Here is a 15,096-nt window from a genome sequence, read left to right on the forward strand (position 1 = left end):
CACGTCACTTCCGTGCTGCTGGAGGGAATGACGTGGCCCCTCCCCGAAGTGGAAGGGCGTTTCCGTCCGGAGGAAGAGCACGGAGGGGAAAATCGCACGTGTTTTCCTTCCCTTGCAGCGACTCCTGGTGGCAGGAGGGAGCATGTGAAGGGGGATCCATTAAAACCCTTTTTTAAAAACCTTTTTACCTACTTTGACCAGGGACCATTAGGGTTACGAATCAGTTTTTGGTCAACTTTAGATTTGGTTAGGTTATATGAGGTGCTGATTCAGAAAACTGCATTAGATAGACCACATCAGCTCTAGTTCCTGATACAGAACATATGCCATCCAGTAGTCACCATGTGCTCGCCCACAGACAACCGTATTTAATAATCTAGAACTCATGTGGTCTATCCAATGCAATGTTCTGAATAATAAGCCAAATAACTCCAGGAAAAGGCCTAAAAACAAAAAAAAACCCAACGTGGCCCCGCTTCTAGGCATCACATGGAACAGCTCCACTCGGGGAGGGGGGAGGAGAAGCAGCAGTCAAGAGGCTTCTTGTCGCTCTTTTTTTGGGAAGTCAGCCTCTCCTCTCCTGATATCCCTGTTGCCTTGGCGCTATAAGAGGGTTTCACGAGACCAGTCGCTCTCGTTGCAATAGTGTAGTTCCGGTGAAGCCACGGACCATATTTTAGTTCTTGGGGACCACTAGTAGTCCATGGACCACAGGTTGGGAACCACTGATTTTGAAATAGTCCCTCGTCCTATGACAAGCAGGGTAACATCTTTGAGACTTCCTGAGAGGATAAAATTGTAGCAATGTATTTTAGGGCCATCCACCCAACTGCAGAGTCATAGCAGTTTGACACTACTTTAGATGCCATAGCTCTATCCTGTGGAATCCTAGGATTTGTAGTTTGTTCTGGCAGCAGAGCTTTCTGACAGCAACAGCTAAATATCTTACAAACATGTCAGCATTCCTAGCATTGAACCATGGCTGTTAACGTGGTTTTAAACTGTTGTACGTCTGCAGTGTGGATACAGTCTCAGCCTGTTCCCTTTTTTAGTTTTTATTGTGATACACACACACACACACACAGAGAGAAATGTACCATCTTTGATATTCCACAATTAAAATACAAGCATTTTTCCCCAGTCCCACCCATGAACCCTCACTCTTGATTTCTCCTTATGTAATACAAAAGTATAGGAATACTATTGAATATTTATACCTCAATATGATCAAGCATGTAACTATTTTCCCTTGGTTTCACCAGCTATTCTATTATCACTCAGAATCTTATTAATCTTATACAGAAGTGTCTGTCTGAGGTTCTCAAAAGTATTCATTTTGTTTTCTTCTTCATCCTATATCCCGTCATCCTTTATCATTTTCCCTCTTTCTTTCTCCCTCCCTCCCTCTTCCCCCTGGGAAACAGTTTACTAATCTTACTATGCAATGCTTATTATAGCCTGCTCCCTCTGATGGAGGCTATGGGTGCACCTACATCAGGCATGGACAAACTTTGATTCTCCAGATGTTTTGGACTTCAGCTCCCACAATTCCTAACAGCTGGTAAGCTGGCTGAGATTTCTGGGAGTTGAAGTCCAAAACACTTGGAGGGCCAAAGTTTGCCCATGCCTGACCTACACTGTAGAATTAATGCAGTTTGGTACCACTTTAAATGCCATGGCTTAATGCTATGGAATCCTGGGAAATGTAGCTTTACAAAGCCTTCTCTTCCAGAGTGCTACAAATCTCATGATTCTATAGCCTTGAGCCAAGGCAGTTAAAGTGGTGCCAAACAGTATTAATTCTACAGTCTAGATGCACTCTACATCTATGAAAGCTTATGCTACGGCTTCTTTCTTTCAATCTCAAAGGTGCTACAAGATGCCTTGGCATTCTGATATTCCAGACCAGTGTTTCTCAAACTCTGCTCCTCCAAGTATTTTGGACTTCAGCTCCTAGAAATCCCAGCCAATTTACCAGCTGTTTGAAGATTTGAAGGCACATGGCAACAAGGTCAGCAAACCAGGGCTCTGGTTTCCATTTCTCTATTTAGTCAGAGATATAAATTTTGCCACTTTAAATCACATTTGGGAGTAAAGAAACATGTTAAGTAAACTTTGATGGTAGTAGATCGCACACAAAGGTTCCATCACAGGGTGAACTGCATTGCCAAAACAATCACATACAAACTTTAGGAAAGTTTATTTGAGCATTCCTAATTTCTACATATTTGCATTGGCGACACCTAACATATAATTGTTTACAAAAGGACTACACCTATACATATGCTCAGCTACTAATTATGTATTTACCATAAACTATTAATACAATTTCCAAAGGAACAAACAATTGAAGAAAGAAAAACCCACAACAAACCCATAGGACCCTAAAGACTTCAACATTAATTCTGATATAGCCAATACCAGATAACTGAAGGGAGAGTCTTTATTTTATTGTTATCTCCATAATGTTAATAGAACACTAGAATTGCCCCATCCTAAATACATGAACAGAGCAAAAGAGACTTAACTGTTGAACCATAGATGCATCTGACTAATGTTCAGGGGCATCTTATTGCACAGCATTTCAGAAAAGTCTCACTGGTGGCCTGGGAGAGAAGTGAGCTAATCCTAGATTTGGGGATAAACTTAATCCATCTCATAGTCATAATAGTCATCCATGTGTCCTCTGAGACTGGAGAGCTCATCAACATTTATTTTCTTTCCAGTTTCTTTCCCCTCTTCAGATGAATGCAGATTGCTCGATGCACATAAATGCAGGATCCTTTTGGAAGACATCCAACTTTCACCCTGGCTTTCCAGTGGTGATGTACAACGTCCCCCTTTGACGTCTGTGCCTTGAGTCAAGAGCAGCCTTCTGGTTTTGAGGAGACTGCAAGTGCAATTCCAGGGGTTGCCATCCAGATACAAGTATCGGAGACGAGGCAAATGTTTCACAAAACCATAATCTAGGGTGGATAACTTGTTGTTCCGTAGATTCAAAACCTGTAGGTGCTGAAGCTGGGACAGTTCCTGCTCTTTAATTCTTTCTATGCTGTTTCCTTTCAGATCCAATCTGGCTAGTGTTTGTGGAAGGCTGGAATGTGGGGGGGGGGGGGGGGGGGACATGCATTATTATTTATGAGCAACTGTAAACATGGTAAATACTTTACAACACCAGTTTCATTTCTTCTCACAAAACCCTTGTCATTAGGGCAAGAAGCCCTGCCATGCCCCAGTGCCACCAAGATAGTTTAATAATGAAACTAATTAAACTAATAATTAGACTAGTTTAATAATTATTAAACTACTGTATTATAATTATAAATGATTAAATCATAATTAACAGGATTTCAAATTTGACTTCTTGCCCACAGAACAAACTAGGTTATAATTTTGGCTAGGACTCTGGAAGATTTATCTCTGAAATGTCATGGGCTAGTATAAATGGGTTTTTGTTTTGTTTTTTTCGTGTCAGGAGCAACTTGAGTTACTTCTGGTGTGAGCGAATTGGCCGTCTGCAAGGATGTTGCCCAGGGGACGCCCAGAAGTTTTTACCATCCTTGTGGGAGGCTTCTCTCATGTCCCCGCATGGAGCTGGAGCTGATAGAGGGAGCTCATCCGCACTCTCCCCGTGTGGGATTCGAACCTGGCAGCTTTCAGGTCAGCAACCCAACCTTCAAGTCACAAGGCTTCAGGCCTGTAGCGAGGGGGTGGTTTTAGGGGTTCAACCCCCCCCCCTCCCCGAAATTTTTTAGGTTATAAAAAAAACCTGGTTTACTCATGAATTTTAATTGGTTAACCAAATCCCCATGCTAAGTCTATGAGACGCAAAACATTAAGAGTCCCTCCAGGCACTATCTCAAGCAGATATTGACAGGTTTGTAGCGGGGAGAGGTGTGTGCTAGGGGTTCAACCCCCCCCCCCCCCCCCGCCGAAATTTTCAAAACCCCTCCTGAAATTTTTTTCTGGCTACGACCCTGCAAGGCTTTACCCCTCTACTCCACCGGAGGCTCCAGTATACATAGTTGAGATGACTGGATTTAAGGAGGTTTGAGTCCTGTCAAGTCTGTTTGCTGTATGAATCAGAGAGAAAAACGTAACTCTCCTTCCAGAATAAGAAAATAAATAGTCCATATGCTGTTTACATGTTGATCTTTTCCAACCTGTGTCATGTATGCCCTACTGTTCTGCCACAGAGCTGAGGGTTCATGAGTCTTAGGACTTTTCCTATTCTACAGTTTTATCCTTGCAATAAACTTGAAACAACCTTAAGTTGCATGGTAGCAAGGGACCAAGAGAACTGTGTTATCTAGGGTACAACCTGGGAGTTGTACTTTGGTGAAGCACCAGCCCTCTTTGGCAGAGGGTAAAGCTACAGTTCCCATTATTTCATAGCATAGAGCTATGGTAATTAAAATGGAGTCAAACTTCATTAATTCTACAGCATAGGTGCACCCTGATTATAGCTTGTTGGTTATAACCAAAAGGCCAAGAGACAATTTTCAGACAAGGGCTTTAATTTTGTAATCACTCTGACTCATTTACAGAATTTTACAGTTGATCTTGACAACACTGTCTTCCATTTGTAATACTCACATCCCTTTCTATGCTGCTTCAGTCTTTTTTTTCCTTTTTACAAATAATCTGTGGAGAAAAAGACAGAATAGCTGCAGCATGACTTTTAACTGGCAGCACTAAGAGCAGCTCAAGTGGAGGGATGTTTGGTTTCACTGGTCTGGGGATCATGTCCTCCCTATTTTGTTGAACTTCCAACTCCTTTCTTGCCTGACCATGTGATATATTGTCTGGACCTCATGGGACTTGGGGTCCAATGATATTTCAGAGGCCTTTTAGAGGCCATCAATTCCCAACCCAGTTCTTATTGATATACCACATTTGGCTTTTACAGATCCCAGTAATTACATTATTTGGCAGTGACACAAACAGATTTTTTGTTATGCATGGAAATCTATTACAGACATCTAATACTTTTCCTCTTGGTTTCTATGTCTTGTGACATATACGAAAACAGCATTCAGTATGTAGTTATGTTTTCAAAATCCTGTATCTGAGATATAGAAAAGTCATTTTAATAATAATAATAATAATAATAATAATAATAATAATAATAATAATAATAATAGGATTCGGGCAGCTAACTGTGTTTCTGGTTCAGTTGCTTACCGTAGTGGAATAGAATGAAGCAAGTTTTGTTCAAGTGCTAGATTAGACAGTACTGTGCATTTTAGAAGTGCCCCATCTTCAAATGTTGCAACAACATTGTTGTCAAGGAACAAATGCTTGAGGTCTTGAAGATTATGGAATTCTTGTGCTTGAATTTTCCCAATCAGATTATTACTGCAATCGATTTTCTGCAAAGTGATTGGCAGCCTGACTGGTATTGTTTGGAGTTTATTCCCAGCTATCTCCAACCTTGTTAAACTGGAAAGATGTTGTACACCATCAACTGATGAAATCTGGTTTTCAGATAAGAAAAGCTGTGACAAATTTGCCAGTTGTTTCACATCTTCAGATCTCATCATTTTGAGTTGATTTCTCTCTAACTTCAATGACAGTAAAGATCTGGGTAGTTCTGGGGGCATGTCAGTCAGTAAATTACCATTTAAATTGAGAAACAATAAATTTTGAAGAGATGTGAAAAAGCTTCCAGATAAAGATTGCAACTTATTTTTTTCCATGCTCAGATACTTTAAATTGGGGAGATGGACAGGTCCAGTCACGGATTCCATATTGTTCCCATCCAAAGTCAAACTCTGTAAACTGTTGAGAGAGGAAAAAGTAATAAAAGAAAGAACTACAATCAAATTGCTTTGTATATCAAGGACCCTTAAGTTCTTTAAACCTTCGAAGTCAGATTCATGTAAAGCACTTATTAAATTATCGCCAAGTTTCAGCACTTCAAGGTTCTCTGGGAGTGAGGATGGTATGTTCCTCAGCTTGTTTTTCCACAATTCCAGGATTCTTAAAGTATCTAAATTTTTGAAAGTGTTAATTTCCACTGATTCTGTTCCACTGCAAGTCAGGACAAATTCTTCAAGGGAAGACATTTTTTGGAAATCAGTGACCTGCGGGATAAATGGCAAAGCAAAATTATTTTTGGTAAGATCAATTTAACAATGGAGCATCTCATTAATACCTCAATTGAATTAAAACACATAATCAGGAATATCATCCTTGCAAATGAATGGGAGTTGTGCAGTCTTCTCAGGTAAAGGGAACACAATCCAGCCAAACCAGAAAAAGGGTATTTTCCATGGCAAGCTGGAGCCCTCTTGAGGTGTAAAGCAGAATATATGCAAAACTTTTAAGGCAATCTAAGGTACACCTGGGAATAATATATCACTGAACCCAATGAGGTTTCAGAGAGAACAGGCAGTACAACATGCCTAAGCATATTTGATTAGATGTAAATCAAATCTGCTGCTTGTTAAGGAATAATTGGATAAGATTGCATTCTCATTCCTCAATTCTGTGCATATTTTCTCAGGCTTCTTTCTGCAACTCGAATCCTTTTAGTTTTTTATCTACAGCATTAAAGATTTATTTGATGCTCTTCATCATTTGTATTCTCCATTTATAGCTAGAGTCTCAAACTCATTTGTGGTTTTGAGGTAATTAAATAATATGTTTTTCTTTGGTTATGTAAAATGCATATACTTATATATTTCATATATTATGTTCTGTTTGGTCTTGTGGAAGCTTTGGTTAAAAAACTTAAAAAAATATTTTTAAAACATGAATGAGAAACGAAAACTATTTGTGGCAAAGCATTAGTTACTGAAAAATGTAAAACTTCATTTGAGATCTCACTTGTAACTTATTATTCATTATCATGGAAGCCATGTCTTTTGTACAGAACATTAGAATGTTTATCCATTTAGTGTTTATCAGTTTTAAAACTTCAAAGAACTGAATTGGCTAGCAAGGGGAAGGATTAGAAGCATGGATTACAAGTTCATTATATGCACAGCTTTTAAACTCATCTTTCAGACATTTTAAGTATTTCAAAAGGGAGTTATTGTTCTTTGTAAAGGCGCCCTTCATGTTTGTATTGCTTGTACTGCTACTAATATCGAGTCATTAAATGATAAAATAGCCAATTACACTGATAAAGAAGGACAATTTTTCTTTCTGATCATGACACACACACACATTTTTCTTACCCTTGAAATTTGGTTATATTTTATACTAATGAGCAAATAGAGCTATTTGTTTAAGAAAGTTTACTCATGTGCTTCATGTATTAGGACTAGAGGTTAATTTTGGCTGCAATCTATACATATGTCTTCAGATATCTTAGTAATACACACTTGTCAGAGAAACAGGATGTCCTGTGGTGACCTGCAAAGGCAAACCAATTTTTTGTCCTTGTGCAATGACTGCTAATTTTGACTATTTGTAATTGCTTTGTGTATAATTGTGTGTATATGTGCACATGCAATTGTATGTATAAATACACAGGGAGTTCATTCTACCTAGCAATTTATGCACATTTCTTAAGCTAAAGTGTTGTGGAGTTTTGCTTACAAGGAAGGTATAATGCTTAATTAACAAAAACAAATGCCTCAGTAAGATTTTTGTCACCCTGCCTTCCTGGTCACACAGACCTTAAAGCTGCAGTTGTATACCCACTTTCCTGGGAGTAGTCTGTTTTGAACTCAACTCCATGTACCTTTGAGTAGATATAGCATTATTGTAAGAGCAAACTACTTTGAGATATTTGTATGAAAAATGGCATCAAAATATAAGTAAATCAGTTACATGTAGCTGATGGAAAATAAAATAAATATACACTATTGCCCTGTTGCTAACTTCTCATTTGCTTTTAGACTACAGGAATTTTATTTTGCTGCAAAGAGGAACAATGTTAAATCTAGGGATTACTAGGTGGGAAGTATGTTGGATATTATGAAGGGACAAAGACAAGCTTGTGCAAGCTTGGGCTAGGCACCAAGTTTCCACATTTATTCCTTGAAAGCCACATTATGAATCCTATTTCTCCATCCTATTGGGATGGAGAAAAGTATATTCTCTGTGTATTAAAGGGTTATTAGTTTCCTCGTTACTTTATTCCGGAGATTATTACTTTATTCCAGAGCCCAGACATTTGACATTACTGTATGTAGGACTGGAGAGTTGATAGTTTGCTTGCAAATACTGTATGAGATTAGAAAGCTGGTGTTTTCTAACTGAGCTATGTGCAAATTGTGCCTGGTAACACATTGTATTTACTCATATATAACATGCCATCTATTGTAATGCACACCTCAATTTTGAAGGTATGCATTGCAAAAAAATATATATATATATTTGTTGTGAAATGTAATGAATGGCTTCCTTTTCCCTGTCGGCTGTCTTTTTGGATGCCTTAAAACAGCTGACAAGCAAAGAGAAGCCATGTCCCACTATCAGGCTGAGATGAGTGAAAACACCAGTCTTGGCTTGACAGACAAGCAGCAGCTTTTCAGCTAAGCACCTATTCACATTTTCAAAACTGAGGGGAAATTTTGAAGGCCTTGTGAACATGACCATTTGGGAAGCCATGCCCCTCAGTCAGGCTGAGGCTGACAAGTTTGCCAGCCTTGGCCTGACGAAGGGAAGCAGGCAGGTTTACATACATGATTCTAACATGCCATCAAATTTAATGTGCACCTCACTTTTGGATATGCAATTTAGTCAGAAAAGGTGAGCATTAGATTTGAGAAAATATGGTATGTAGTGCTGCTGGCAGAGATAGCTGGTGGCATCTGTATCAGTACGGTGGTGAATCCCTCTGAATGGTACTCCAAACTTTAAAGAAGCTATTCAAGGTGCTAAAGCTATTTTAGGTATGGGTATCAGCACCTTGGATATCTCCTTTGGATCTGGAACTAAAACCTGGATTAAATTCACCATACCACTGACATAGGAACCACAGCTATCACTGCCATTGCCTAAATCTACTTGCTAAGAAAAACAGTGTAGATCTTTAATGCTTCAAATGTTTGGATTACTATTTCCATGATCTCTATTGGCCATGAAAACATGTTTGCTCAGTGTATTATATTTGTATTGCTGACATTGGAGCACCTACCGTACTGATACAATGAAGATAATATACTTTAACAGCCCTAACTCATAATTTGCCATTTCTGTCATTGTTTTTCAACAATTGGTGCATCATGAAGAAGAAGCCAGTGAAGCTTCAAAGGCTTGCAGGCTGCATTATGAGACACACTTATCAGAAACACATTTATCAAGTAAACCTTGCAATTGAGTGTCATTATTTAATATCACAGTTCCATCACTTTCTAACCACTCAGTAAAGTACATAACTTGTTTTCAATTGACCTTTTCCCCTAGTGTGAACATAGATGCAGTTTGAACTCCTTCTATCCAATTATCTCTCCCGGTCTTTTGTCCAACAAAATTTGTAGTCTCACTAAAATAAATTGCTTGAAGGCATACAACAAGAATGACATCAACAGGCTACACAAACATTCAAACTAGACTTCTACAATGTTTTCTGTCAGAAGTACTCTTTCCCAAATCCACCCATGCCACTTTTCTTAGAAAATGAGGATGATCCCTGCAGAACTTTAAAAGCTAACACAATTTTGTGATTTTTAGATGGATCACATAAAAGTTGATATAGTCCCAATTAAACTGAACTTTGCAGTCCAGTCCAGTCCACTGAGAAGTAAGGTTGTGCTCAATTTAATGACATGTGGCTATGTGAGGATATAGGTCTGTCATGAGCTGCTATATGGGAGAAAAACATGGTTCCTGTTTTTTAAAAAATAGGGACAAGAATCATGGAGTTCTGCAAATGTTGTTTGGGCTGCAACTCCCAGCATTACTCATCATTACCATTTCTGGCTGCGGCTACTTGAACTTGCTATCCAACAACATGTGGAGGAACTTCCCTTCCTTGTATTAGAAGCTAAAAGAAGTCCCTTTACCCTTTAAGTTTCCCCTGCCATAATGATATATCTTGTGTGTAACTCTTTATTATCTACCCAAATGAAAGTATAGATGAAGTGGGGAGGGGAGGAGGAGAAAGAGAGAGAAGAAACCATTCTACCTGGAGCGTTTTTATTTTGCTGTGGCTGATATGGATTCTTCTGGAAGTCGATGCAATCTCTCTAGGAATTTCTCCAACTTGGTAGCACTGTACCCTCCTTGACAAATCACAGCTGCATTTTCTTGGGCACATGGGGGTGACAGCCCTATAAAAGTGAAACAAAATTAGTAACAGATAGAATGGCTTCATTTTCCTAAAGATCCTTCACTTCAACCAGCTAGCTATGAACTGCAACATGAATTTAAGCAACCATGTGGTCTTTTATACCATAACATCTGATAAAAAGATAAATACAGCTGTGTGTTCTTTTTTTTAAAGAAAGGGCGAAGCAGTGAATACCATCTCTTAACTTCTGTGGGTTAAAATATTAGCAGGTGTCACAAAGAGCAAAAGGCTTAAACAATGATAAGGAATCTTTATTTTGTCTGGCATGGGAAATTGATCTTATTTATTGCCCAATGTGTAATCTGCAAACACTTCCATTATCAGCAATTTCCTAATTTGGCTAAATGTGACATCACAAAAGGAGCTGGGAGAAAAGATAAAGAGTTCTTTTATAGTGGACTATAAAATATTTGGATTTTCAAAAACCACCAGGAAGAAATACTCTGAAGCTCTCTGTTAATTCATTCTTAGTCAAATCATCCAGAAAAACAAGAAAGCTTATTTTGTTTCAGAAATGCTTTCCCATAGTTTAACAATAGTAATTGCTGAAAGGAATTTTTAAGGCTGAATAAATCTGTTGCTCAGAGAACTTTCCCATCTTTTTCACTGTCTCCTAGACACACACTGCATCCATTCACTGACCCAAGTATGACTGTTGCTTGTTAAATCAGTGATGAAGAAATAGCTGGTGGGAAGAAGGCTGTCCGGACGGACATTATAGTGTTGTTACCTGCTCTGTGCTTCCTCTTGTTTTTTATACAGGCATGGGCTGCTTTAGTCTGTTTCCACTCTTGCACCTTTGCTATCTCCATAACAGACAGCAATCTAACAGGTGAGGTTGTTCCTGCCATAAAACTGCTGCCATGGGGAATACTGTACTTGCTTCCCTGCTTTCTGTTGAGCTATTGGCCCAAGGCAAACAAAACAAAAAACCCACAACTCGGATGGATTTAGTTTTAGCCTCTTCTTTGCCCTCAATGGTTGATCCATAAAAACCAAGCTATTGGTCCATGCAGTTCTCCACACATGCCCCACTGATTGCAACCACTGGATGGCCAATGATAAGAGATTAGGGATACTCGTATCCAGGCCTGTAGCGAGGGGGGGTTTAGGGGTTCAACCCCCCCCCCCCGAAATTTTTCAAGTTATAAAAAAAATCTTGTTTACTCATGAATTTTAACTGGTTAACCAAATCCCCATGCTAAGTCTATGAGATGCAAAACATTAAGAGTCCCTCCAGGCACTATCTCAAGCAGATATTGACAGGTTTGTAGCGAGGAGGGGTATGTGCTAGGGGTTCAACCCCCCCCCCGAAATTTTCAAAACCCCTCCCGAAATTTTTTTCTGACTACGGCCCTGCTCGTATCCAACAACATGAATGACCACAGTTTGCCCATCTTGTACCAGCTGACATGAAAGTCTTCTGAAGAAAATGCCTGATTGAAATGTCAGTAGCTCTGCTACCAAAGCAAATGAACAGAGTTTCCTATGGGAAACATTGTTATTCTATAGTCCAGAACATTGTTTTTCTATCGTTATGAATAGAGGTGTTTAAGTGGATCCTTAGTGGAGCCATTTTAGTACATTTTTGTTATTTTCACAATGATATGATTTCCCCTTTCCCTTTTGGACAGATCCCATATAGAATACAGTAGCTTTCCTATTCCACTTCTTAATAATATACAATATTACCATTTTGACCTGCTATTTCAGTCCGTAATGATTTAAAGCAGAGTTTCTCAAACTGTGCTCCTTCAGATGTTTTGGACATTAGCTCCCACAATTCCTAACAGCTGGTAAGCTGGCTGGGATTTCTGGGAGTTATAGGGCAAAACACCTGGGTACCCACAGGTTGAGAACTACTGGATTAGAGGAATTCACTGCATTGTGATAGTAGTGCTCCTTGTCTGCTTCCCATCTGTCATTAGATAATTTTGCTGTGTTTTCTTTAAATTTAGCATTATTTTTGTTGCTTGGTGTTTATTAGATTTCTCTGTTTTTAATGCATTGTGCTGAAAGAATTTGGTTTAGAAGTCTTCTGATGAATACAAAAATGTAATATAAGTCATATTGGATTTATTTAATGACAAGACCTGAAGGTAAGTATAGGAATTTTAATCTGAATTGAGGTGAGTTTTCAGGTAACACAATGTACTTAAAAGAAATTGGCAGGGATTTGTCCTTGGATTCTAGTATTTGACCAAACTGCACCTGTCAGTGATAAAAATCTTTATTACATGAGGGTGTTTGTCACACCACTTCAACCAGTGATTCTTTATGAACAGGATTTTGTTGTCTTATCAAGAACAAATGCTGCACCCCTCTATACACAAAGGCAGAACAAAAATTCAAAGGGAAAGAACAATTCAGAGGAACTGAACTGTCTCACTAGAGCAGAGCAACCGGAGGGCATTCCAGAATTTGTAACGCCTCCCATCCATCTGCTTAAGGCTGCAGTCAAATGCACATCTGACTATAGCAAAACTTTAGAATGCACTCTTGTGTTCTGACTCCATTCAGTGTCTGTAATATTGTATTTTTTCTTAAGAGATCTTTAATGATGGCATTAACTAATTGCTTTGATGCGTTTTCTCCCAGAGAAATCCTTTAAAGAAAAACCTTAAAGCATTATCTCCATGATCTTGTTGCATTCCAAGCAAAAATGTTTCCAAGATGGGCTTTGTGGCCTATTTCAAACAATTGCACTTAACATTTATTTTCCTAATAGAGGTAGGGATGCTCAATCCACAAAAATATTTTGAAAAAAGGAAACTTGTACTAGTTCAAAAATAGTGTCTAACTAGTAACAAGTCCAACACTATTTGGCCTTGTAACAGTCTAACATTGGATTTGTATTAGTCCAGAAATAAAAACATTTCTAAAAAGTAACTCCAAATAGTTGGCATGGATAGAAAGGAGGAAATTTCCACCAGTGAATTAGGTGTATATGACGATAGTCTAGTACATATGGAGAAGGAAAGTGCCAGTTTCTCAGTAATTTAATATTATGTTCCCAGTACAGAGGAAATGTGATTTCCTCACAACAGGTGTACTAGGTGGCTCTGTTGGTAATCCACTGAAGTATTGCCCTGGATAAACCAAATCTGGCATCTAAGCTGACTCAAGGGACAGTGCATAGTTCTTTTAACTTTTCAGAATGTATCAGGGTTATTTTTTTTTCATTTTATTATGTATTATTTGGCTTATAACCCCCCTTTCCACCAACAATGGTATTCAAGGTGGCTGAAATAATAAAATACTCATCTCAATTAAAGCATATTCAGCAATAAAAACAAATGAGAATTTATCTGGTTAGCAGTCCCTACAGCCAACAAATAACTGAAACACCAAAGGACTTTCTTTCTGTCACCAGAAAGTCAAGGAAAAGGGAGCCATCATACCTCTTTCAGCAGGGAATGGCCATTGTGAGATGGTCCACTCTTCCCCAATAACTGCTCCTCTCATGCTGGTGGGTCTCAGACAATGGCCACATCCTACTGGAATCAAAATCTGACCAGGTTTGTATGAATGAATGCTGTCTTTCATGTAGCCTGGCCCAGATTGTAGGTTTATAGATGAACCATACATTACATCTGTGCCTGTAAATAGCAATGTTTGGGTTTTTTTTTTAATCAAGTCCTAGAATACTTAAGTTACCCTAGTCTAACTTTTCAAAGCTCTAGGTAATCAGAGTAGCCGTCACAAGTGAATCACGTTTGGAACTGACTTTGGTCAACAGCTTGTCCAGAAGTCTGTGACCAAATGGAGAATTCTGAATGGGCCCCACTTAGATAATGTTGGAGAACAGTGGTTCTCAACCCTTGGTCCTCTAGATGTTTAGGACTTCATTCTTCATAATTCCTGACAACAAGCTATGGTAGCTGGGGTTTCTGGGAGCTGAGGTCCAAAATATCTGGAGATCCACTGCTGTAAAAAACCAAGTGGTCCAGCATTTCTGTGTTCTGGACCACTCTAACAACCACCATGTCAGGCTACACAGAGAAGCAATTGAAATCCACAAGCTTGTGGACAATTTCAACAGAAAGGAGGAAACCATGAAAATGAACAAAGTCTGGCTACCAGTATTTTAAAAAAATCTGTAAAATCAGGACAGTAAATAAAGAACAGCACTCTGAAAACGGGAATTTCAGACATGAATCAATCAGGGCCAGCTAACACCGCCCAACAAAGGATTCCCCCCAGGCAGGAAGCAGCCGGGCTTTGAAGCTGCAAGGCTAATCAAGGTGGCCAATTGCAACATTCACACACAGACAAAAGTTCTTTCTTCCACCCTGGACATTCCACAGACACATAAACCTCCCTTGCCAAGTTTCCAACAGACCTCACACCTCTCGAGGATGCCTGCCACAGATGCGGGCGAAACGTCAGGAGACAATGCTTCTGGAACATGGCCATACAGCACGGAAGACTCACAGCAACCTAGAGGAAGAACTATTTAAAGCTACAGACAATGCGGTCCCTGTTGCCCATTTTTGGTCAAATACTATTTAGCTGCCTGTGATTCCTTTATTTTATCCATTTTAAACTTATTTATTTATGCAATGTTTTTGACACAAAATCAATAAAAGGTTCCGCCTGGTGGTTGGGACTTTGATTCCCAGAAGCCCCTGTCACGATTGCCAATGGCGAGGAATTCTGGGAGTTGAAGTTCTAAACAGAGGGAGGGCCAAAGGCTTTGGTGGGAGCCGCCCCTTCCAACTGCGCAGCAGCGCCCCTTGCGGCCGAAGCGGAAGGAGGGAGGGAGGCTTGCAAGGCCGATCGATGATTCGGGACTCGGCTCATCCGACCTGGCCAGCGGGTCTCCGTTGTGGCAGGCGAAGGAGTCG

General features: G+C 39.4%; 1 protein-coding gene and 1 long non-coding RNA gene across 6 annotated transcripts; one reads left to right on the forward strand and one right to left on the reverse strand.

Annotated features, from left to right (window-relative positions):
- The first annotated feature begins 13 nt into the window (after positions 1-13).
- LOC134298665 (uncharacterized) lies at positions 14-7,817 on the forward strand. The gene is made up of 2 exons (XR_010005767.1): positions 14-2,011; positions 2,727-7,817. It is a non-coding gene; the product is annotated as an uncharacterized LOC134298665 (long non-coding RNA).
- Positions 2,184-15,090, reverse strand: LOC100563908 (nephrocan). Of its 5 annotated transcripts, XM_062979596.1 has the most exons (5): positions 14,592-15,090; positions 10,085-10,229; positions 5,185-6,086; positions 4,597-4,644; positions 2,955-3,094 (listed from the first exon to the last, which is right to left on the reverse strand). In XM_062979596.1, the coding sequence occupies exons 1-4, from the start codon at positions 14,663-14,665 to the stop codon at positions 4,605-4,607; spliced, it is 1,161 nt and encodes a 386-aa protein (XP_062835666.1). In that variant the 5' UTR covers positions 14,666-15,090; the 3' UTR covers positions 2,955-3,094; positions 4,597-4,604. The 5 variants fall into 5 exon arrangements, with proteins under 5 accessions (XP_008118574.1, XP_016853145.2, XP_008118569.1 ...); XM_008120367.3 differs by lacking the exon at positions 4,597-4,644 and having other exon boundaries at positions 2,184-3,094; positions 14,599-15,090; XM_016997656.2 differs by lacking the exon at positions 4,597-4,644 and having other exon boundaries at positions 2,184-3,094.
- Between the last annotated feature and the right edge of the window lie 6 nt (positions 15,091-15,096).

This window comes from Anolis carolinensis, chromosome 1 (genome assembly GCF_035594765.1).
Source record: "Anolis carolinensis isolate JA03-04 chromosome 1, rAnoCar3.1.pri, whole genome shotgun sequence".
NCBI classification, from domain to species: Eukaryota; Metazoa; Chordata; class Lepidosauria; order Squamata; family Dactyloidae; genus Anolis; species Anolis carolinensis.

Excerpts from the sequence above, each read along its gene's own strand:
- LOC100563908 (XM_016997656.2), bottom strand. The coding sequence starts at position 14,665 with ATGGCCATGTTCCAGAAGCATTGTCTCCTGACGTTTCGCCCGCATCTG. Across the intron at positions 6,087-10,084 it reads GCAAAATAAAAACGCTCCAG|GTCACTGATTTCCAAAAAAT; the intron begins GTAGAATGGTTT and ends TTTATCCCGCAG. Across the intron at positions 3,095-5,184 it reads CTTCATTCTATTCCACTACG|CCTTCCACAAACACTAGCCA; the intron begins GTAAGCAACTGA and ends CCCACATTCCAG.